This window comes from Bos grunniens, chromosome 8 (genome assembly GCF_055505025.1).
Source record: "Bos grunniens cultivar Pamir isolate PY7600 chromosome 8, Bosgru_T2T1.0, whole genome shotgun sequence".
Lineage (NCBI taxonomy): Eukaryota > Metazoa > Chordata > Mammalia > Artiodactyla > Bovidae > Bos > Bos grunniens.
Window position 1 is genome coordinate 84316582 of NC_141172.1, and position 24097 is coordinate 84340678.

Genomic DNA, 24097 nt, shown 5'->3' on the forward strand with positions numbered 1-24097 from the left:
TTCCTTCCCTATGTGTTTGCATGCTACGTTGCTTTACTCATGTCCGACTCTCTGTGATCCTGTGGGCTATAGCCTGCCAGGCTCCTCTGTCCATGGAGATTCTCCAGGCAAGAATACTGGAGTGGGTTGCCATGCTCTACTCCAGGGGATCGTCCTGACCCAGGGATTGAAGCCATTGTCTCCTGCAGCTCCTGAACTGCAGGCAGATTCTTTACCCCTGAGCCACCAGGGAAGCCCCTTAGTTCCCTGACCAAGGATCAAACCTGTGCCCCTTGCAGTGGAAGTTCAGAGTCTTAATCACTGGGCTGTCAGGGAAGTCCCAAAGAGTAGATCTTTTATATCAGACAAATAGACAAAAAAGTAATGATGAAAGATTCAGTTCTCCTAGAAGATCAAATAACTCCATATTTGCATGTCTTCAATAACACAGCCTCAAAATATATAAAGCAAAAATTACTAGAAATAAATGAAAAAAATCATCATGAGAGTTTTAACTTTTTGAATGTGAAGACAAAAATCAATTCAGAATATAAAGGATTTTGACAGTAGAATTAGCAGTTTTGTTTTATATGTAGGACACCCAATAGCTGAAGAATGCCCATTTTTTCAAGTACACAAAGAATATTTTAAAATTAGCCATAGTCAGGACACAAAGCTAATTTCAAATTTAAATGATTGAAATCATTCAATGCATGTTCTTTAACTACAATTGCAGTAAGCTAGAATTTAAAAACAAGAAGATACCTGAAGTCTCCACAATTTGACAGTTAGGAAATGCATTTATCTCATTGAAGCAACAAAAAAAATTATAATGTAAGTTGTGAAAATATTCTGAATAATAATGATTTGAAAATCATGCAAATGAAACATTAATTATCAAAATGTATGGATACAGCTAAATCTATATTTTGCAGAAATTTTGCAGTCTCAAACGCACATTTTAGAAAGGAGAAAAGATTAGAAACAATCAAAATACATCCACTATAAAAAGTTAAAGAGAAAATTGAATGCAGTTAAAAGGAAGAAATAAAACAAACATGAATTAATGAAATACAAAATAAATATGCAGTAGAGTATCATTTCAGTTCAGTCACTCAGTTGTGTCCAACTCTGCAACCCCATGAACTGCAGCACTCCAGGCCTCCCTGTCCATCACCAGCTCCCAGAGTCCACCCAAACCCATGTCCATTGAGTCAGTGATACCATCCAACCATCTCATCCTCTGTCGTCCCCTTCTCCTCCTGCCCTCAATTTTTCCCAGCATCAGGGTCTTTTTCAATAAGGCAGCACTTTGCATCAGGTGGCCAAAGTATTCAAGTTTCAGCTTCAACATCAGTCCTTCCAGTGAACACTCAGGACTGATCTCCTTTAGGATGGACTGGTTGGATCTCCTTGCAGTTCAAGGCACTCTCAAGAGTCTTCTCCAACACCACAGTTCAAAAGCATCAATTCTTCTGCGCTCAGCTTTCTTCATAGTCCAACTCTCACATCCATACATGACCACTGGAAAAACCATAGCCTTGACTAGATGGACTTTTGTTGACAAAGTCATGTCTCTGCTTTTTAATACGCTGTCTAGGTTGGTCATAACTTTCCTTCCAAGGAGTAAGCGTCTTTTAATTTCATGGCTACAGTCATCATCTGCAGTGCTTTTGGAGCCCAGGAAAATAAAGTCAGCCACTGTTTCTACTGTTTCCCCATCTATTTGCCATGAAGTGATTGGACTGGATGCCATGATCTTAGTTTTTTGAATGTTGAGCTTTAAGCCAACTTTTTCACTCTCCTCTTTCGCTTTCATCAAGAGGCTTTTTAGTTCTTCTTCACTTTCTGCCATAAGGGTGGTGTCATCTGCGTATCTGAGGTTATTGATATTCCTCTTGGCCATCTTGATTCCAGCTTGTGCTTCATCCACCCCAGCGTTTCTCATGGTGTACTCTGCATATAAGTTAAATAAGCAGGGTGACAATATACAGCCTTGACGTACTCCTTTTCCTATTTGGAACCAGTCTGTTGTTTTATGTCCTGTTCTAACTGTTGCTTCCTCACCTGCATATAGGTTTCTCAAGAGGCAGGTCAGGTGGTCTGGTATTCCCATCTCTTTCAGAATTTTCCACAGTTTATTGTGATCCACACAGTCAAAGGCTTTGGCATAGTCAGTAAAGCAGAAATAAATGTTTTTCTGGAACTCTCTTGCTTTTTCAATGATCCAGAGGATGTTGGCAATTTGATCTTTGGTTCTTCTGCCTTTTCTAAAACCAGCTTGAACATCTGGAATTTCACTTTTCACATATTGCTGAAGCCTGACTTGGAGAATTTTAAGCATCACTTTACTAGTGTATGAGATGAGTGCAGTAGTTTTGAGCAGTTTGAGCAATTGTACAGTATTTGAGCATTCTTTGGGACTGCCTTTCTTTGGGATTGGAACGAAAACTGACCTTTTCCAGTCCTGTGGCCACTGCTGAGTTTTCCAAATTTGCTGGCATATTGAGTGCAGCACTTTCACAGCATCATCTTTCAAGATTTGAAATAGTTCAACTGGGATTCCATCACCTCCACTAGCTTTGTTCGTATATAGAGTATCAACAAAGCTTAAAGTTGTTTCTTTGATTTGGCAAATAAAACTGGTGAGCCGCTCGTGAGACTGACTCTAGGAAAGAGAGAAGGCACAGCCAGTATCAGGAATAAAAAAGGGACATTGCTACAATCTGGCAAATTTATGTCCTGGGGAGACTGACTCTAGGAAAGAGAGAAGGCACAGCCAGTATCAGGAATGAAAAAGGGGCATTGCTACAATCTGGCAAATTTATGTCCTGGAGAAATACAATTTACCACACTTCTTACTAACATAAGAAGAAATAAAATCTGAAAAGTGCCATAAATGTTAAAAAGTTGAATAATTAAAAACCTCACATTTATATTTTGTGATCAGCATATTGCTGGCACAGCTCCAGTGTATAGTCTTCCAGATTCAAATATAGACATGAGAGTTATCACTTTTCAGAAGGATTCAGCCTAACTCCACTATGCAGACCTAAAGCAGTCATGTGACCAGGTGGCTGGAATGCACAGACTGACCTGTCCCCAAGTTATATGCGCATCCCTGGACTTGAAAATAAGGAAAGCTGTTCTCTGGAGGGAATTTAAGAGTGCTGTTGCGTGAGGGAGGGGATGAATGCTCTATGGTCAAACCAGAAACGTGTTCATGAGAGTGAGAACAGTGGACTCACCCAAATGTTGGAAAAGAGGTAATAATTGTTGAGAAGAAAGGAAAAGCACAAAAGGTTCATGTGAGATGTGGAAAACTGCCCAGATTAAAAAATCAGATTGAAATAGACCCTCAGAGAATAATGGGGGTGGAGTGATGTCAGCAAGATTGCAGAGCAGGAGATAATCAGCATCTGTCCTTACATAAAATCAACAGTTGGACATCGATACCTAAACGGAATTGGCTTTGGGATGGCTCAGAAATCCAGTTAAGAATCTGTATTAACGCAGTGGAGCAGAAATGAAGAATTAATGAGCAGAAAGGATTAAGGGGAATCAGCTTAGATGAGATGGCAAGGAACAGAGAAGATCGAGGTATCTGTATCAGCTACACAGCTTGTGCCATCATGGTCCCCAGTGGCCAGCTCTGTGAAGGACTCCATTAGCCTTTGCTGCTAAGGACCTCTACCGCCCCCATGGTGGCTGCAACTTCCCCACAGCTTTCACAGCAGAGGAACCTGTAGTGATAGCGGGCATGGGCCCCAGTTGCCTACTCCACAGAGGACGCTGGGTGCTTTCACCATGGAGTTAACCAGCAGCCATCACCACCACAGGACACCCTAGGGAGAGAGATGCTGCTGCACCTTATTCTTCCCTCCCCAGAAGAAGCTGCTGGTCTGCTGCCCTGGGACCAGGACTGCCAGCTGCCTCCCTCAACCCTGTGCATACCCCAGACCCCAGAACCCTGGCTGTTGTGGTGGCACCCATGCTTCAGATCCCAGCTTCATGGTAGCTGCACACTCATGCACCTGAGATGCTGGAGCCACCACCGTTGTGAACTAGTCAGCACACCAGAACCTGGAACCACCATCCCTCTGTGAGTGCCTGCACACCAGACCTCTGCTGTGTCTCTGTGCCATCGACACCTATACGTCAGACTCCTGTGTTACCACTGCCAGGAGAGTGTCCACAGGCTGGATCCAGTGCTAAGAGGTAGCCCATCAGCAATAAAATCCCCATGGGAAAAAAAGGATCAGAAGGTGCCCACAAACTGTCACCACTGTAGCTACCCCCGCCTCTGTAGCTACCCGCAGTTGAGGACTCATACCGTCCTTGCCAGTACTGACCTCAGCTGGTGAGCTGCACAGAGACTACAGTGCTGGGCCTGGCCTGTACCTGCAATCAACATACCCCATCCAACCAGCTTCCCTGTACCCACTGGCAGGTAAAGGTCTTCTCCACCAAAATCAGTTTGTAAGGTCTAGAAGAGATGAGTGATCCATCAAATACACAGATATCAACACAAAGTTACAAGAAACATGGACAAAAGCAAGGAAACATGACACCACCAAAAGGAGCAGAATAATTTTCCAGTAACAGGCCACAAAGAATTGGAGATCTATGAATTGCCATAGAATTCAAACTTAACCGTTTTAAAGAAACTTGGTGAGCTGTAAGAGAGCACATGTAGACAACAAAATCATGAAAACAATACACAAACAAAAATGAGAAGTTTAACAGAGAAATAGAAATGGTAAGAAGAACCAAACAGAAATTCTGGAGCTGAAGAAATGTAGAGAACGAGGTTTTAAAAAATGCAATAGAGATCAAGTCTGCAATACAGACTTGATCAAGCTGAAGACAGAATCTGTGAACTTGAAGATGAGTCATGTGAAATTAGCAAGTCATAGAAGAAAAGGGAATGAAAAAATAGTGGAGAAAGCCTATGTGAATTATGGGGCTCCATCCAGTAACTAATATTTTCATTGTGGACATCCCCAAAGAAGAGAGAGAGAAAGGGCAGGAAACTTATTTTAAGAAATTTCCAGGAGGGAGGTTCAAGGAAGAGGGGACATATGTATACCTATGGCTGGATCATGTTGATGTATGGCTGAGACCAACACAATATTGTAAAGCAATTATCCTTCAATTAAAAATAAATTAAAAAGAGAAAAGAAATTCTCAAATCTAGGACAAGATCATGAACATTTGTGTCCATGAATCTCTTAAGTCCCTATATAGATGTAACCCAAAGAAGATTTTCCCAAGATACATTATAATAAAGCTATCAAAAATCAAAGACAAAGAATTTTGAAAGCAGCAATTGGGAGGAAAAAACCTTGTTTTATATGAAAAGAAACTCTCAGCAGATTTCTCAGAAGAAACCTTGTAAGGCAGGAAAGGGTGGAATGATATATTCAAAATTCTGAAAGAAAAAAGCTGATGACTGAGACTACTACTTTAACTGGCAAAGCTGTCATTCAGAAATGAAGGAGAAATAAAGACTTTACCCAAACAAACAAAAGTTGAGGGAGTTCATCACCACTGTACCTGCCTCATGAAAACACATGGAAGTGTAAAATTCAGTGGCAAAAGTATATAGGCTGTTATAACTATATTTTTATTTTAAGCCTCATGGTAGTCACAAAGTAAATACCTATACATAAAAGATAAAGGAAATAAAGCATACCACTATAGAAAATCATCAGATCACAAATGAAGAAAGAGAGGAAGAAAGGAACTGCGAAACAGAAAGCAAGAAGATGGCAATTAGTAAGTCCATATTTATCAATAATTACTTTAAATGAAAATGAATTAATATCTCTAATCAAAATATAGAGTTGTTGTTCAATTGCTAAATCATGTCCTGCTCTTTGGGACCCTGTGGAGTACAGCATGCTAGGCTTCCCTGTCCTTCACTATCTCCCGGAGTTTACTCAAACTCATGTCCATTTAATTGGCGATGCCATCCAACCATCTCATCCTGTGTTTCCCACTTCTCTTGCCCTCAGTCCTTCCCAGCATCAAAATCTTTTCCAATGAATTGACTCTTTTTGTCAGGTGGCCAAAGTACAGAGGCTGAGTGAATTAAAAAACAAGACAAAACTATATGTTGTCTGCAGGAGATTCACTTCAACTTTAGTGGCATATATATCCTGAAAGTGAAGGATGGAAACTTATATACCAGGCTGATAGAAACCAAAAAAGAGCAGGGGCAGTTGTATTTATATCAGACAAAATGGCTGTGAGTCAAAATCTGTAACAAGAGACAATGAAAGTCATTCTATAGTGATAAAAGAATCAGTTTATCAAAAGGATATAGCATTTGTAATTATATATGTACTCAAGATGTGAGCACCTACATATATGGAACAAATATTAACAGATCTGCAGGCAGAAATAGATGTCTATGCACTAATAGTGGGGGACTTAAACTACTTCACTTTTAATAATGGATAGACCTTCCAGACGGAAAATCCATGAGAAAATATAGAACAAAAGGACCATAGGACAAATGGACCTTAACAGACATAAGCAGAACATTCTACTCAACAGCAGCAGAGTATACATTCTTCTCAAGTGCACATGAAACATTCTCCAAGATAGATCATTTATTAGATTACAAAACAAGTCTTAACAAATTTAAGAAGACTGAAATCACATCAGATTATTTTTCCAACCACAATGTCATGAAACTAGAAATCAACAGGAGGAAAGCTGGAAAATGTAAAATTACATGGAAATTAAGCAATGCATTTCTGAATAACAAAAGGGTCAAAGAGGAAATTAAAAAGGAAATAAAAATATCTTGATAGAAATGAAAGTGGAAACAATGTGCCAAAACTTACATAGTTCAGCAAAAGCAATTTTAAGAGGAAATTTATAGTTACAAAACTTACATTGAGAGATAAGAAAGATCTCAAACTCTTTAACTTCACACCTCAAGGAACTAGTGAAAGGATGAACTTAGCCCAAAGTTAGCAGAGAGAAGGAAACAACAAAATCCAGAGTAGAAATAGAGACTCGAAAAAAAAAAAAAAAATAGATCAACAAAACTAAGAGCTAGTTCTTTGAAAAGTTAAAGTCAGCAAACCTTTAGCTAGGCTAAGAAAATGAAATCTGAATTGAAAGGGGAGATGTTACATCTAATAATACAGAAATGAAAAGAATCATGAGCGAATACCATGAGTGAGTACATACCAAAATATTGAATAACCTAGAAAAATGGATAAATTCCTAGAAACACACAGACTATCAGGACTGAATCAGTAAGAAATAGAAAACTGAGTGGACCTGTAACTAATGAAGAAACTAAATCTGTAATCAAAAATCTCCTGACAAAGAAAAGTGCAGGACTGGAAAACTTCACTGGTGAATTCTATTAAACATTTAAAGAAGAATTAGCACCAGTCTTTCTTAAACTCTTCCAAAAAAAAAAAAAACTGAAAAGGTGGTGACACTTCTGACTCATTTTGCTAGCCAGCTTTACCCTGATACCAAAGTTAGACAAGGATACTATAAGAAAACAGAGTTACAGCCCAGTATCCTTGATGGATCTGTATGACATTTATATACAAAAACCCTCAACAAAATATTACCAAACTGAATCAAGAGCACATTAAAAGAATCATACACTACAGTCATGTGGGATTTATTCCTGAGGTGCAAGGATGGCTCAACATGAGTAAATCAATAAATGTGATACAACACATTAACAGAATGAAGTAGAAAATCTTATGATAATGGCAACAGATGAAGAAAAAAGGCATTTGAAAGTTTTAAGTGATAAAAAAATCTCAACAAATAAAGTTTAAAAGGAATGTACTTCAACATAATGAAAGTTGTATATAATCAGCCCACAGCTAACATCATACTCAGTCATGAAAAGCTAAAGCTTTTCCTCTTAGTTTAAAAACAAGACAGGATTCATACTCATTACTTCTATTCAGCATCACCCTGGAAGTCCTAGCCAGAGCAGTTAGTCAAGAAGAAGAAATAGAGGGCATCCAAATCAGAAAGGAAGAAGTAAAATTGTAGATGACATAATCTAATATACGGAAAACCTTAAAGACTCCATCAAAAAACTGTTAGAATAAACTCAGTGAAGTTGCAGAATACAAAATCAACATGCAGAAATCAGTTTTATTTCTATAAACCAATCTGAAAAATAAACTAAGAAAGCAATCCCAATTATAATAGCATCATACTGAGGAATAAATTTTACCAGGAGATGAAAGCCATGTGTGCTAAAAACTATGAGACATTGATGAAAGAGATTGAAATAAATGGAGCCATATCTTATGTTCTTTGATTGAAAGAATTAAATGTCTATACTACCCAAACTTATCTACAGATTCAATGCAACCCCCATCAAAATTCCAGTGTCATTTTTCACAGAAATAGAAAATTCTAGAATTCATATGGAATCACAAAAAAAGCCAAATAGCCAAAGCAGTTTTGAGAAAGAACAAAGTATATCATTTCATGATTTCAAACTATATTGTAAAGCTATGGTAATCAAAACAGCATATGGTATTAACATGAAAATAGACACAGACCAGCAAAACAGAGAGCCCAGAATACACTCAAGCATATATGGTCAACTAATCTATGACAAGGGCACCACATGTACACAGCTGGGGGAAAGGTTAGTTTCTCCAATAAATGGTTCTGAGAAAACTGGACATCCAAAAGGAGAAAAATGAAATTGGGTATCTGTCTCACACCACCCACAAAAATCAACTTAAAATAGATTAAAGACTGAAACTTAAGGCCTGAAACTTTAAAAACAGAACTGCCATATGTTCCAGTAGTCCCACTTCTGGGTATTTATCCAAAGGAACTGAAATCACTGTCTCAAAGAGATATCTGCATCTCCATGTTCATGCAGCATTATTCATAGTAGCCAAGATATGGAAACAATCAAGTATCACTAGTTGAATGGATAATGAAAACATGGCATATTCAGCCATAAAAAGAAAGAAATCTTGCCATTTGTGACAGCATGGATGAAATCACAGTCATTATACTAAGTAAAATAAGCCAAGCAGGGAAATTCAAATACTCCTTGATTTCAGTTGTATGTGGAGTTTGAGGGAGAAAAAGTTGAGCTCATCAAACCAATGAGTGGAGTGGTGGTTTGCCAGAGGCACAGATTAAAGAAGCATATGATCATCTCAATAGATGGAGGAAAACATTTGATAAAAGTCAACATATATTAATGACTTTAAATAATAGGAACATAAACATAAAAGTGAATTTGTTTAATCTGACAAAGGATATCTGTTTTAAAAACAACAGCAAATATACTTAATGGTGATGTGCTGCTTTGTTTTTTGTTTTTTGAGATGGAGAGCAATATAAAGATACTCATTATCACTATTTATTTTCAGTATCCTGCTGGAGGTCCTCAGTAGCCCAGTGTAGAGTAGGACATTGTAAATGGGTTCCCAGACCCAATTCCAACTTTGTATGTGTGTGTAGGCTGCCCCACACCAGTGAGCAATTCTCAGATGCCAGCAAGGTGTCTGAGAATTCAACTCAATTCTGACACTTTCTACCTGGAGATAGAATCAGATTCCAGAGGTAAAGAGTTCAGTTCCACTGGACAACCCTCCACATTAGATGCCAGTCACAAGCCCAGGTTGTTATCTGGGCATCTAACCAACTTGGTACAAACTGGAGTTTCCAACAGACATCCTTTAACTTAGGATGTCAATTGCAAGTTAAGGTTGTTTCTTGTACTTCTGCTAAGTCACTTCGATCGTGTCTGATTCCGTGCGACCCCATAGACGGCAGCCCACCAGGCTCCTCCATCCCTGGGGTTCTCTAGGCAAGAATACTGGAATGGGTTGCCATTTCCTTCTCCAGTCAGTACTTCTGACCGACTGGCTATAAATCAGGGTTTCCCGTGACCCCTTAATTTGCTTGAGTTGCTCACAGAACTCAGAGAAACATGTATTTTACTGGATCACCAGTTTATTATAAAAGGATGTTTAAGTATAAGAATCAGCAGCCAGATGAAGCGATATATAAGGGATGGCATTGGGAAATGGTGTGGAGCTTCTGTGCCTTTTCCAGGCTCACCACTCTCTCCAATCTCCACGTGTTCAACCTGGAATCTCCCTGAACCTTGTCCTGTAGAGATTTTATGGAGGCTTGGAGAAGGAAATGGCAACCCACTCCAGTGTTCTTGCCTGGAGAATCCCAGGGACGGAGGAGCCTGGTGGGCTGCCGTCTCTGTGGTCACACAGGGTTGGACATGACTGAAGCGACTTAGCACAGCAGCAGCAGCATTCAGTTCAGTTCAGTTCAGGCGCTCAGTGTGTCCGACTCTTTGCGACCCCATGGACTGCAGTATGTCAGGCCTCCCTGTCCATCACCAACTCCCAGAGTTTACTCAAACTCATGTCCATCGAGTTGGTGATGCCATCCAACCATCTCATCCTCTGTTGTCCCCTTCTCCTCCTGCTTTCAATCTTTCCCAGCATCAGGGTCTTTTCCAATGAGTCAGTTCTTTGCATCAGGTGGCCAGAGTACTGGAGTTTCAGCTTCAGCATCAGTCCTTTCAATGAATATTCAGGACTGATTTCCTTTAGGATGGACTGCTTGGATCTCTTTGTAGTCCAAGGGACTCTCAAGAGTCTTCTCCAACACCACAGTTCAAAAGCATCAATTCTTCGGCGCTTAGCTTTCTTTATAGTCCAATTCTCACATCCATACATGACTACTGGAAAAACCATAGCTTTGACTAGACAGACCTTTGTTGGCAAAGTAATGTCTCTGCTTTTTAATTAATGCTGTCTAGGTTGGTCATAACTTTCCTTCCAAGGAGTAAGCGTCTTTTAATTTCATGGCTGCAGTCACCATCTGCAGTGATTTTGGAGCCTAAAAAAATAAAGTCTGTCGCTGTTTCCCCATCTATTTCCCATGAAGTGATGGGACCAGATGCCATGATCTTCGTTTTCTGAATGTTGAGCTTTAAGCCAACTTTTTCACTCTCCTCTTTCATCAAGAGACTCTTTAGTTCTTCTTCGCTTTCTGCCATAAGGGTGGTGTCATCTGCATATCTGAGGTTATTGATATTTTCTCCTGGCAATCTTGATTCCAGCTTGTGCTTCATTCAGTCCAGCATTTCTCATGATGTACTCTGCACATAAGTTAAATAAGCAGGGTGAGGCTTCATTACATAGGCACAATTGACTAAATCATTGGCCATTGGTGATTAATTCAACCTCCAGCCTCTCTTCCCTCTTGATCAGGGGCTGGGACTGAAAGTTCTAACCCTCTGATCACATGGTTAGTTCTCTTGGCACCCAGTCCCCACCCTTGGGTGGGACCCAAAAGTCATCTTCCCTGAAGCATTTTCAGGAACTGAGGGCAAGAGACCAAATATTATACTTGTAATGTATAATTAATGCTCTTAATGCTCAGGAGAATCCAAGGATTTGGGGAATCTGTGAGCCAGGAGGTATGGATGAACACCACGTACGTGTTTTTCCTATAAATCACAAATATTGCAGACATGAAGCAGGAAGGGAGGGTGAGAGAAAACAGAGAGAACGGGGAGGAGAAAAAAGTGGGAAAGAATAAAAGAGGAAGAAAAGCAATAATACTGAAGAAGCCCAGGCCCTGCTTTACACAGTGAAATCTGCATTTCCACACGTGAGACCTAGCATCACTCTCTTTTGTACCTTCCAGATGATTCCAATCTGCAGTCATCTTTAAGAGCCGTGCCCTGTCCAGTTTTTGTAAATATTTAAAGAAGTATCATAATGCTGGCACAATAGCTTAATTTTTCATTTGAAGTAAATAAATTTATCTCAAAACAAGGTTTTCTGAAGCAAATTTTTGCTTGTTTGAGTTTGTACCAGCTAAAAGTAGGCTTCCTTTTTTTTTTTCCCAGAAGTGAAATCAGGGATCATTTATTCAGCTTCTTTTAAAAACACGTAATCACCTTTTTCCCAGGCCTGTGGCAAAAACTAATGTCTGCCTTTTTTCAGGCAACTTCATAATTCCGTGTTTCCAAAACTTTTTATCTTTTTGAGCAAGAATTCTTTCAGGTGTCTTTTACAGTCTTCCAGGGAGTTGGAATTTTTCCATTAAGAGAATTTGTAAAACTGAAATAAACAAAAATCCAGTGCAATGTCTGGTCAATACAGCAGATGAATCAGAACTTCCCAGCCAAGCGTAACAGTTTTTGCCTGATCATCAAAGAAGCATTCAGTCTTGTGTTATACTAAATGGAAGTTTATGCATTTTCTGTTGACTAATTTCGGACGCTTTTCATCAAGTGCTGCTTTCAGTTGGCCTAATTGGGAGCAGTAGTTATTGGAACCAGTTGTTTGGTTTTCCTGAAGGAGTTCGTAAATAGAGGACTCCATTCCAGTCTTACTGTATACACAACGTCACCCTCTTTGGATGAAGACTGGCCTTCGGTGTGGTTGGTGATGTTGGTTCATTTCACTTGCCCCACGATCTCTCCCATTCTATATTGTTTTACAGAATCCGCTTTTCATCGCCCTTCACAATTTGTTTTTAAGATGGAATGTTTTTCTTGCATTTCAATAGAGGATCGCATGTAGACGTATGGTCCAGAAGGTTTTTGTGGTGGTTTTTTTTTTGGCTTAACTTATGTGGAACCCAAATATCAAAACTATTAACATAACCAAGCTGGTGCAAATGATTTTCATTGCTTGATTTGGATAGTTTGAGTGTGTCAGCTGTCTGCCATGTGGTATAACATTGATTGTTCTCAGTTAATGTCTCAATTTGATTGTTATCAATTTCAGCTGGTCTACCCAACCACAGAGCATTGTCTGGTATTGGTTTCTGTGATAGTTTATCATGGGAAATTGAATATAGTTCCCTGTATTATATAGTGGGACCTTGTTTATCCATTCTATATATAATAGTTTGCATCTGCTAATCTCAAACTCTTAATCCACCCTCCTTCAGTCCGCTTACTCTTTGGCAACCACAAGTCTGTTATCTATGTCTGTGAGTTCATTTCTATTTTGAAGATAAATGCATTTGTGTTATATTTTGTTTTTTAAGTTATTTATTTGTTTATTTTTGGCTGTGCAGGGTCTTTGTTGCTGAGTATGAGCTTTAGTTGCAGAGAGCAGGGGCTACTCTTTGGTGTAGGTGTGTGGGCTTCAGCAGTTGTGGCACGTGGGCTCTAGCTTGTGAGGGCATGTAGGATCTTCCCAGACCAGGGATCGAACCTCTGTCCCCTGCATTGGAGGGTGGATTCTCAACCACTGAACCAACAGGGAAGCCCCTGTGTTATATTTCAGATTCTACATATAAGTGATATTATATGGTACTTGTCTTTCTGTTTCTAACTTAAACTTCACTTAGTATGATAATCTCTAGTTCTATCCGTGTTGCTGCAAATGGCATTACTTTGTTCTTTTTATGGCTAAGTAGTATTTGTATATATCTCACATCTTCTTTATCTGTTCATCTGTTGAAGGACATCTAAGTTGTTTCCATGTATCAGTGATTATGAATAGTGCTCTGTGAACGTAGGGGTACATGTATCTTTTTGAATTATAGTTTATTTTCCAGATACATGCTGGATCATATGGCAACTCTACTTTTAGCTTTTTGAGGAACCTCCATACATGTTTTCCATAGTGGCTGCACCAACTTACATTCTCTCTCACAGTGTAGGAGGGTTCTTTTCTTTATGTCCTCTCCAGCATTTATTATTTGTGGACTTTTCAAGGATGGCTATTCTGACTGGTATGAGGTGGTACCTCATTATAGTTTTGATTTCCATTTCTCTAATAATTAGTGATGTTGACCATCTTTTTATATGACTGTTGTTGGCCTATAATTTTTTTCTTTTGTAAATGTATTTTTCTGAGTATCAGGGTAAAGGTGGCCTCTTAGAATGAATTTGGAAATGCTCCCTCCTCTTCCGTTTTGGGGATAGTTTGGGAAGGCTAGGTATTAGCTCTCTTTATATGGTAGAATTTTGTCTGTGAAGTCATCTGTCTGGTTCTGGAGTTTTGTTTTCTGGGAGTTTTTTGATGGCAAATTCAGTTTCACTACTATTGACCTGTCTATTCCAATTGTCTATTTCTTTCTGATTCAGTCTTAGAAGATTGTGTGTTTCTAGGGTTTTTATCCATTTATTCTAGGCTGTCCAATTTGTTGCTGTATGATTGTTTGTATCTCTTTGATATTGGTTTTATTATTTCTTCTTTCATTTCTTATTTTGAGTCCTCTCTTTTTTTCCTAATGAGCCTGGATAAAGACATCAATTTTATCCTAAAAAAAAAAAAAAAAAAAAAGGCAAAAACGCTAGGTCTTGTTTTTCATTGATTATTATATTGTTGAGGTGGTTTTTGGTTTTTTTTTTGTCTCTATTTTATTCTTCTCTGATCTTAATTATTTCTTTTCTTCTGCTGACTTTGGGCTTTGTTATTTGATTCCTTTAGACAGTAACCGATGTTGTTTATTTGAGATTTTTCTTCCTTTTTGAGGTAGGCCTTTATTGCTTCCCTCTTACAACTTCCCTTTTCTGTGTCACATGATTTTGGAAAGTTGTACTTTTATTTTCAATTCTCCAAATGTTTTCTGATAACCTCTTTGATTTCTTCATTGACCCATTGTTTTTATAATGTCCTACTATTTAGTCTTCATATTTTTGTTTTTTTCCCCATTTTTCTTCCTGTAATAAGTCCCAAAAATGCAAAGTGAAAAAGTGAAAGTATTAGTTGCTCAGTCATGTTCGACTCTTTGCAACCAGATGGACTATAGCCTACCAGGCTCCTCTATGCATATAATTCTCCAGGCAAGAATACTGGAGTGGGTAGCCATTCCCTCTCCAAGGGATTTTCCCAACCCAGGGATCAAACCCAGGTCTCCTGCATTGCACGCAGATTCTTTACTCTCTAAGCCACCAGGAAGCCCAAGTTTCATATTATTATTGTCAGAAAAAATGCTTGATGTAATTTCTGTCCTCTAAATTTGTTGAGACTTGTTTTGTGGCCTAGCATGTGATCTGTCCTGGAGAAGGTTCCACATGCCCTTGAAGAGAATGTATATTCTGCTGTTTTTAGATGGAATGTCTTCAGTTCAGTTCAGTTCAGTTCATTTCAGTCGCTCAGTAATGTCCGACTCTTTGTGACCCCATGAATCGCAGCATGCCAGGCCTCCCTGTCCATCACCAACTCCCGGAGTTCACCCAAAGTCATGTGCATCGAGTCACTGATTCCATCCAGCCATCTCATCCTCTGTCGTCCCCTTCTCCTCCTGCCCCCAGTCCCTCACAGCATCAGAATCTTTTCCAATGAGTCAACTCTTCGCATGAGGGCCAAAGTACTGGAGTTTCAGCTTTAGCATCATTCCTTCCAAAGAAATCCCAGGGCTGATCTCCTTCAGAGTGGACTGGTTGGATGTCCTTGCAGTCCAAGGGACTCTCAAGAGTCTTCTCCACCACCACAGTTCAAAAGCATCAATTCTTCGGCACTCAGCTTTCTTCCCAGTCCAACTCTCACATCCATACATGACCACAGGAAAAACCATAGCTTTGAGTAGACGAACCTTTGTTGGCAAAGTAATGTCTCTGCTTTTGAATATGCTATCTAGGTTGGACATAACTTTCCTTCCAAGGAGTAAGCATCTTTTAATTTCATGGCTGCAGTCACCATCTACAGTGATTTTGGAGCCCGTGGAAGTGAGAAATAGATTTAAGGGCCTAGATTTGATAGATACAGTGCTTGATGAACTATGGAATGAGGTTCGTGACATTGTGCAGGAGACAGGGATAAAGACCATCCCCATGGAAAAGAAATGCAAAAAAGCAAAATGGCTGTCTGGGGAGGCCTTACAAATATCTATGAAAAGAAGAGAAGTGAAAAGCAAAGGAGAAAAGGAAGGATATAAATATCTGAATGCAGAGTTCCAAAGAATAGCAAGAAGAGATAAGAAAGCCTTCCTCAGCGATCAATGCAAAGAAATAGAGGAAAACAACAGAATGGGAAAGACTAGAGATCTCTTCAAGAAAATTAGAAATACCAAGGGAACATTTCATGTAAAGATGGGCTCAATAAAGGACAGAAATGGTATGGACCTAACAGAAGCAGAAGATATCAAGAAGAGGTGGCAAGAATACACAGAAGAACTGTACAAAAAAGATCTTCATGTCTCAGTTAATCACGATGGTGTGATCACTGACCTAGAGCCAGACATCTTGGAATGTGAAGTCAAGTCGGCCTTAGAAAGCATCACTATGAACAAAGCTAGTGGAGGTGATGCAATTCCAGTTGAGCTATTTCAAATCCCGAAAGATGATGCTGTGAAAGTGCTGCACTCAATATGCCAGCAAATTTGGGAAACTCATCAGTGGCCACAGGACTGGAAAAGGTCAGTTTTCATTCCAATCCCAAAGAAAGGCAATGCCAAAGAATGCTCAAACTACCACACAATTGCACTCATCTCACATGCTAGTAAAGTATATAATAAGTCCAACTGGTCTAATGTTAAGACCACTGTTTCCTTATTGGTTTTCTGTCTGTATGATTTCTCCCTTGATATAAGTGAAGTGTTATAATCTTCTATTCTTATTCTATTGTCAATTTTTCCTTTTTCTGACCATTAATATTTACTTTCCAGATTCAGGTGCACCTGCATTTGTTTTTGTTCGGTTGCTAAGTCGTGTCTGACTCTTTGTGACCCCATGGAGTGTAGGCTCCTCTGTCTTCTCCCATCTCCAAGAGTTTGTTCAATTCATGTCCAACGAGTTGGTGATGCTATCTAACAATTTTGTCCTCTGCCACTCCCTTCTTTTGTCTTCAGCATCAGGATCTTTTCCAGTGAGTCAGCTCTTTGCATCAGGTGGCCAAAGTATTGGAGCTGCAGCAACAGTCCTTCCAATGAATATTCAGGGATGATTTCCTTTAGGATTGACTAGTTTGATCTCCCTGCTGTCCAGGGGACTCTCAGCAGTCTTCTCCAGCACCATAGTTTGAAAGCTTCAGTTCTTCACACTTAGCCTTTTTTATGGTCACTTCAACACATGACTACTGGGAAAACCATAGCTTTGACTATACAGACATTTGTTGGCAAAGTGATGTCTCTGCTTTTAATATGCTGTCTGGGTTTGTTGTAGCTTTTCTTCCAAGGAGCAAGCATCTTTTAATTTCATGGCTTGTAGTCATTGTCCACACTGATTTTGGAGCCCAAGAAGATAAAATCTGCCACCATTTCCATTTTTCCCCTTCTATTTGCCATGAAGTGATGGGACTAGATGGGACCTGGTATTTTAGTATTTTAGGTGTTGACTTTTAAGCCAGCTTTTTCACTCTCCTCTTTCACCCTTATCAAGAGGCTCTTTAGTTCCTCTTCACTTTCTGCCCTTAGAGTGGTATCATCTGCATATCTGAGGTTGTTGATATTCTTCCCATCAATCTTGATTCAGTTTTTGTAATTCATCCAGCCTGACATTTCACATGATGCACTCTGTATAGAAGTTAAATAAACAGGGTGACAATATACTCCTTTCCCAATTTGGAACCAGTCAGTTGTTCCATGTTCAGTTCTAACTGTTGCTTCTCGAATTGTATACAGTTTTCTCAGGAGACTGGTAAGGTGGTCTCATATTCGTGTCTCCTTAAGAATTTTCCACAGTTTGTTGTGAGCCACACAAAGTTGTTGTGAGCCACACAAAGGCTTTAGTGTAGTCAATATTAGGTGCATATATATTAATGAATGTTATATTCTCTTCTTGTATTGATCACTATCAGTATATAATGGCCTTTGTCTTATTTATAGACTTTCTCCTAAAGTCTATTTTGTAAGATATGAGTATTGCTACCAGCTTTCTTGTCATTTTCATTTCCGTGAAATATCTCCTTCCATCCCCTCACTTTTAGTCTGTGTATTTTTAACTCTAAAGAGAGTCTCTTGAACATAGATGGGTCTTGTTTTTTTATCCAATCATCTCCTCTATGTCTTTTGATCGGAACATTTAGTCCATTGACATTTAGTTAGTTAGTTAGTGTTAGTCGCTCAGTCGTGCCTGACTCTTTGTGACCCCATGGACTGCAGCCCACCAGGCTCCTCTGTCCATGAGATTTTCCAGGCAAGGATACTGGAGTGGGTTGCCATTTCCTTCTCCAGGGGATCTTCCCAACCCAGGGATTGAACCCCATTAACACTTAAAGTGATTATATATAGGTATGTATATATTGCTATTTTGTTACTTGTTTTCTGGGTTATTTTTTCATTCTGTGTTCTTTTCATGGTCTTTTAGTTTCTTTCTTTGTGGTTTGATTATTTTGTTTAGTGGTATGCTTGTGTTACTTTCTCCCTATTTTTGTGTGTCTACTGTAGGATTCTGATTTGTGGTTGCCATGGGGTTCATATATGTTGACTTAAATATCTATTTATTTTAATCTGGTCATTTAAGTCATTTAAGTTCAAGCACATTCTAAAAAAGTCTCCATTATTTTACTCGTCTCCCCCACATTTTGTGGGTGTTTTGTTTTGTTTTTGTTTTCTGGCTGTGCCACACAGCATGCAGGATCTTATTTCCCCAAACCAGGGATTGAACCTGTGCCTCCTGCAGTGGAAGCATGGAATCTTAGCCACTGGACCCCCAGAGCAGTCACCATAGTTTGTGTTTTTTTATGTCATATTTTACATCTCCATGTGTATCTCTTAACTGTTTGTTGTAGTTATAGTCGACTTTCTAATTTTTGTCTTTTAATCTTATATAAGCATTTGATCCACAGTCTTTGCTGTATATACTGTGTATTTTCCTTTACTGGTGGGATTTTCCTGTCCTATAAATTCTTTCATTTTGTTGTACCCTTTTTTTTCCACTTGGAGAAGGCTAAGACTTCCTTTAAAGTTGGGTTAAATATTATAAACTTTTAGTTTTTCCTTATCTGAGAAGTTCTTTAGCTGTCTCTTAATTCTGAATGATAATCTTGTTGGGTAGATTATCCTAAGTTTTAGATTTTTCCTTTTTAGCGCTATCGGTATGTCATGCCATTCCCTTGTGGTTGTAAAGTTTCTGCAGAAAAATCAGCTGATGGACTTATGGATGTTTCTTTATATGTTACTCTCTGTTGTTCTCTTGCTGCCTTCAGATTCTCTCTTTGTCTTTAACATTTACCATTTTAATTATGGTAGGTCTTGGTGTATATGTCTCTGTCAGTTTGGGACACGTGTTTACCATACATGGATATCTATTTTTCTTCAGGTTCAGAGAGTTTTCAGTCATAGTTTCATCAAATACATTTTTTTACCCTTTTCTCCTTTGGAACCTCAATAATGCAAATGTTAGTATGCTTGATATTGTCCTGCTGCTGCTGCTAAGTCGCTTCAGTTATGTCCAACTCTGTGCGACCACATAGACGGCAGCCCACCAGGCTCCCCCGTCCCTGGGATTCTCCAGGCAAGAACACTGGAGGGGTTGCCATTTCCTTCTCCAGTGCATGAAAGTGAAAAGTGAAAGTGAAGTTGCTCAGTCGTGTCTGACTCTAGCGACCCCATGGACTGCAGCCTACCAGGCTCCTCCATCCATGGGATTTTCCAGGCAAGAGTACTGGAATGGGGTGCCATCGCCTTATTGTCCTAGAGGTCCCTTAACTTGTTCTAATTTTTTAATATTCTTTTTCTGTTCAGATTGGGTGGTTTCCATTATTCTGTCTTCTAGCTCTCTTAGGCATTCTTCTGTATCACTTAGTCTGCTGTTAAATCTTTCTGGTGTTTTTTCATTTCAGTTGTTGTATTTGATGACTTTATTTTTGGTATTTTCTACTTCTTTGTTAAAATTTTCACTGTGTTCATCTATTATCTTCCTTAGTTCATTAAGCATTCTTTTACTAATGCTTTGAACTCTTTCTGGTAAATTATTTATCTATTTTATTATTTATTTTTTCAGGGGGTTTTCTCCTTTTTTCATATAAAAGAAATCCCTCTGTCTTCTCATTTTGCTTAACATCTGTTTTCTCTATGAAATTAGGTGAAACAGTTACCTGTCTTGGTCTTAAAGAACTGTACTTGTATGGGAGCATCTCTGTTCAGTCTGTCTCTGCCCAGTGGCTTTGGTGGGAGAGCTGGGTCTGAAGTAAGCAGGGTCATATCTTTTCCCAGAGTGTGTGGGCTGGTATCACCTTGATGGTAGGTAGGATTGGAGATGGAGAGGCTAGAGGCAGAGCCAGGTATGATCTGGGGCTTCTTGTATGCTCATTGGTCATCACAGCCCTATCAAGGGTGGGGTCTGGTCCCAAAGTCTAGAGCAGAATCCCTGAGGGTGGAGTTCAAGCTGCCTCCTTTCCCTGTGAGTGTGTGCTCCCCACTCTCCTGACAATGAAATGTTTGCTCCAGCGGAGATCTGTACTAGAGCAAGAGGATCTGAGTGGTACCTGGTATAGGCCAGTGTGTATGCTTGTACTGTGCCTGCACACCATTCAGAGCGCCAGTCTGTCCTGATCTGCTGCTTCTGTGAACACCAGTAATGGCTGTCCCACCCCACCCCCGACCAGATGCAGAGCTGGGTAAGAGCCTGCTCTGTCTCCCACAGATGCACACTATCCTCCACCATAGCAGCCTTTGACCTAGTGGGAAGCCGTGCTGAAGCTCATGGTGCTGGAGTGCATGCTCAGTGTGGTCTAGGGCATGCCTTGAATCAGTTGCAGGAGACTGACCAGAGTCCCAGGCACTTTCAGTCTGTTTCCTCTGTTTTGCTCCTAGGAGTAAACAAAGAGTATTCACACTCTTCACGAGCAAATTCTAGGTTTCTTACAGCCCTCCTGTTAGTCCCACTAGTTTTCAAATCAACCAAGGGGACTCATCTTCTCGGTGTCAGACCCCAGGATGGGATGTCTAATGTGTGGTTCTTACCACTCATTCCTTAGGGAGGATCTCCAAGCCCATAATCCCCCTTTACCTCTGTGTCCCCTTCTAGGGGCATCAGTTCTGACCTGATCACTTTCTACCTGATTCAGTGTGGATCTTTACAGCCTTGATTGTACAAAAGGCTTCCTGCCAGTCTTCAGTTTGATTTTAGTGAGAATTGTTCCACCTGTGATGTATTTTTGATGTGTTCACAGAGGGTGATGAACCTGTTGTCTTTCTACTCCTTCATCTTGATCTCCTCTCTCTGGTCCGAGCTTCTGATCTTACAGAGCATGGTGTCTGGCTCATCAGAAGTTACTGTCCTCTCCAGGGCAGGGGAATGTGTACTGCTTGCTACTTAAGACTTTATAATTTCATTTTACAGTTTTGTGGAATGGGCCAGTGCAAGGGTCATAAAAGCTGTTTTTATGGAGCTCGCCTGGCACATGGGGGCATGGAAAGACAGTCGACAGACAGGGATAGGTTATGCCCAATGGCTAAGTGCTACAGAAAAATCAGAAGGAAGATGGGATGTGCTAGTGCGGCTGAATGGGACACTTCTGGAACACAACCTGAGGTGGGAAGCAGGGTCGCAGGAAGATATGTGCAAGGAGCCTCGGGCTGGAGCTAACACATGCATGAAGTTGGCATGTTGGAGAAAAGGAGAAGAGGACTGGTATATAGAGCACTACCAGCCCAAAGAAGGCATATTTTTAGCTAGCAAAGTGCCAGGTGAATAGGACCAGAATAGGTTAGTATAGAGGCATTTTTCCTATTTGTTCTAGATTCAGCACCCTCTAAAGACCAGCTATCCTCCAAGGAGAAACCCAGCTTCTCAACTGATCTGCAGCTTCTGAGCCAAGCAGGCCCCAGGGACCTTCCTGGTGGTGCACCAGCCCCTTTGGTGCCGTCATCCCCTCCCGTGACTGCTCTGTCCCAAGACATGGCCCCACCAGCTGCCAGTCCTAAGCTGGAGCCAGCAACGGGGCCTGCCATGCAGGCAGGGGGATCAGGAACCCCTCAGGGGCCAGCCAGTGAGCATAAGACTCCCTGGCCATTAATGGAAACTCTTGATGCTCAGCTTGCTGCACAGTCCCCTGGCATGGGCCGAGGGCCTTGTGCCCCACCTTTGGAGGCCCCCCTTCACCCCATGGGTCTGGGGGATCCTGCCTTAGCCAGAGAGCCCATCACCAAGGGGGAGCCCCTGTCAGCTTTGGCCCCCACATCTGGTGCCCCTGGCGGGGCCTCTCAGCCCACTGTGAGCCAGCCCCTTCCCCCACTCCCCACTGTGGTGGGAGCAATCAGTCTGGCCACTCCCCAGCTCCCCAGTCCCCCGCTGGCACCCACTGCCCCACCTCAGCCGCCTTCAACCTTGGAGTCAGATGGAGAAGGGCCGCCCCCAAGGGTGGGCTTTGTGGACAGCACCATCAAGAGCCTGGACGAGAAGCTGAGGACTCTGCTCTACCAGGAGCACGTGCCCACCTCCTCAGCCTCCGCCGGGACCCCTGTAGAGGCAGGTGACCGAGACTTCACCCTGGAACCCCCAAGAGGGGATGAGCCCCGTACAGAGGCCTCTGGGGGCAGTCTGGGCCTGCTGCCCCCACCTGCGGTGAGTACTGCCCAAGGCACTGTCTCCAGGCAATTCATGTCTGACCCACCCACGCGTGTTTTGCTCAAGTTGCCTAGGGAGGAGGAATCCATCCTTTGAACTGGAGGGGAGGATTTGCAGTTTTGCTACAGAGATGTTAGCAAGTAAGGCTCATAGCTCTTTCTTTGTGTTTCTTTCTTCAGTTGGAAAAGTCAGAAGTGGCCCCTGGATTAGAGGTCACACTGGAGCAGTCCGTGTCCTTGTCAGTGACAGGTAACAAGCCATAGGTGTTACCAGCCTTCCTTACTTTGAAACATTCTGCTTCTCTACCCTTCATCCCCACAGCATCCTGAGTGGGGCCCAGATGTGGCAGAAGCAGTTCTAGCACAAACCATGTGTTCACACTCCAAGAGAAGGCCCTCTGTGGAAATGGGTGAAAGCCCTATTGACTGGGCATTAGGATCTTAACAGGGCCTGTCTGGCTCCCCAGTGCTCTCAGTATATTCTGGTGGATACCCCTAGCTCCTATTTCTATAGGAGGTTATAAGGTGACTGTGGTTATTTTGGACAGAATGCAGGGCTGGGGCTGGGGAGTTCCAGCAGGTCTGTGGAAGCTGCCAGGCTAGAGCCATCTGTGAAATTCTGAAACAGGATTTCTTCTGTGGTTCCTGAGTATTGTGCATCTCTGCAGGAATTCTTGCTGTAGTTCTCATTTCACTACCTGAACACATATGTTTTAGCACAAGGGAGTTGGTCTGATCTAAGGTGTTGGTTCTTTCTTGGCCTGGAATTTCTTGGGAGATGGGCAAGATAAGGATCCAGCTGACCTTGTAATGGGACCATGGGTGTGTATCAGTGGCAAGAACAGTCCTCCCAGATCACAGAACAAGGGGCGTGGACCGTTGGATTCTGTGGCTGGACCCCAGGACACTGCATTCTTATAGATGCCACACTTTAGAGGGGTGGGGCTTCTGGGATTGGAGTCAGAAGCCGTAACATATGATGTTTACCTGGGGAAGATAAGGATCATGGGATGAAGCAGGTGTGGGCTGGGCAAGGGAGAAGGTGAGAGATTGTACCCGAGTGCCCTCTCCATCTCCTTCTGCCTTCTTTCTGTGAGTTGTGTACCATGGGCAGCTGCCTTCTGCAGCATCAGTGCCTTCAAGTGCCGGAGCCTTCCAGAGTATGAAACTGACAGGGAAACTCTAAGAGATAGATTCTAGTTTGGAAAAGGTCAATTTTTCAGAGCTGATCAGAAATAGAGTGCAGTTGGTAATGAGCCTCCTGTCCCCAGAGGTGTGCAAAGCAAGATTGGATGATCTTCACCATAGTCGTGTAGGGAGGAGTATTGTGTGTTGCCTAGAGTTGGGGTTGCATGACAGATGAATCTGGGTCTTTTCAGGAATCTGTGTGGGGGCAGCCCCTCAGCCTGGCTGGAGGCTCTTTCAGCCCCTGTCATGCCTCTCCCAATCCCCTGCGCACGGCAGCATGTCAGTTCAGCTCAGGCTCACACACAGCTCTGGTTTTCTTTGCTATGTGCAGGTCCCAACTCAGGCCAGGCTTCCACACATCAGCTCCTTCTGCTTCTGTTGTTTACTCTTCACAGCAACCCAGGAAGGCTGGTCAAATGTCTCATCTGTAGATGGGGAAATGAGACAGTCT

The 24097-nt window shown here is 41.3% G+C and overlaps 1 protein-coding gene across 13 annotated transcripts in view; it reads left to right on the forward strand.

The window, feature by feature from the left end:
* The window catches only part of WNK2 (WNK lysine deficient protein kinase 2), a 146927-nt gene that overhangs the window by 86072 nt on the left and 36758 nt on the right, over positions 1-24097 (forward strand). For all 13 annotated transcript variants that reach the window (XM_086315624.1, XM_086315616.1, XM_086315617.1 and 10 more), the window contains 2 exons: positions 21633-22456; positions 22639-22708. In XM_086315624.1, coding sequence (XP_086171750.1) covers positions 21633-22456; positions 22639-22708 — 894 coding nt within the window. The remainder of the gene's footprint in view (positions 1-21632; positions 22457-22638; positions 22709-24097) is intronic.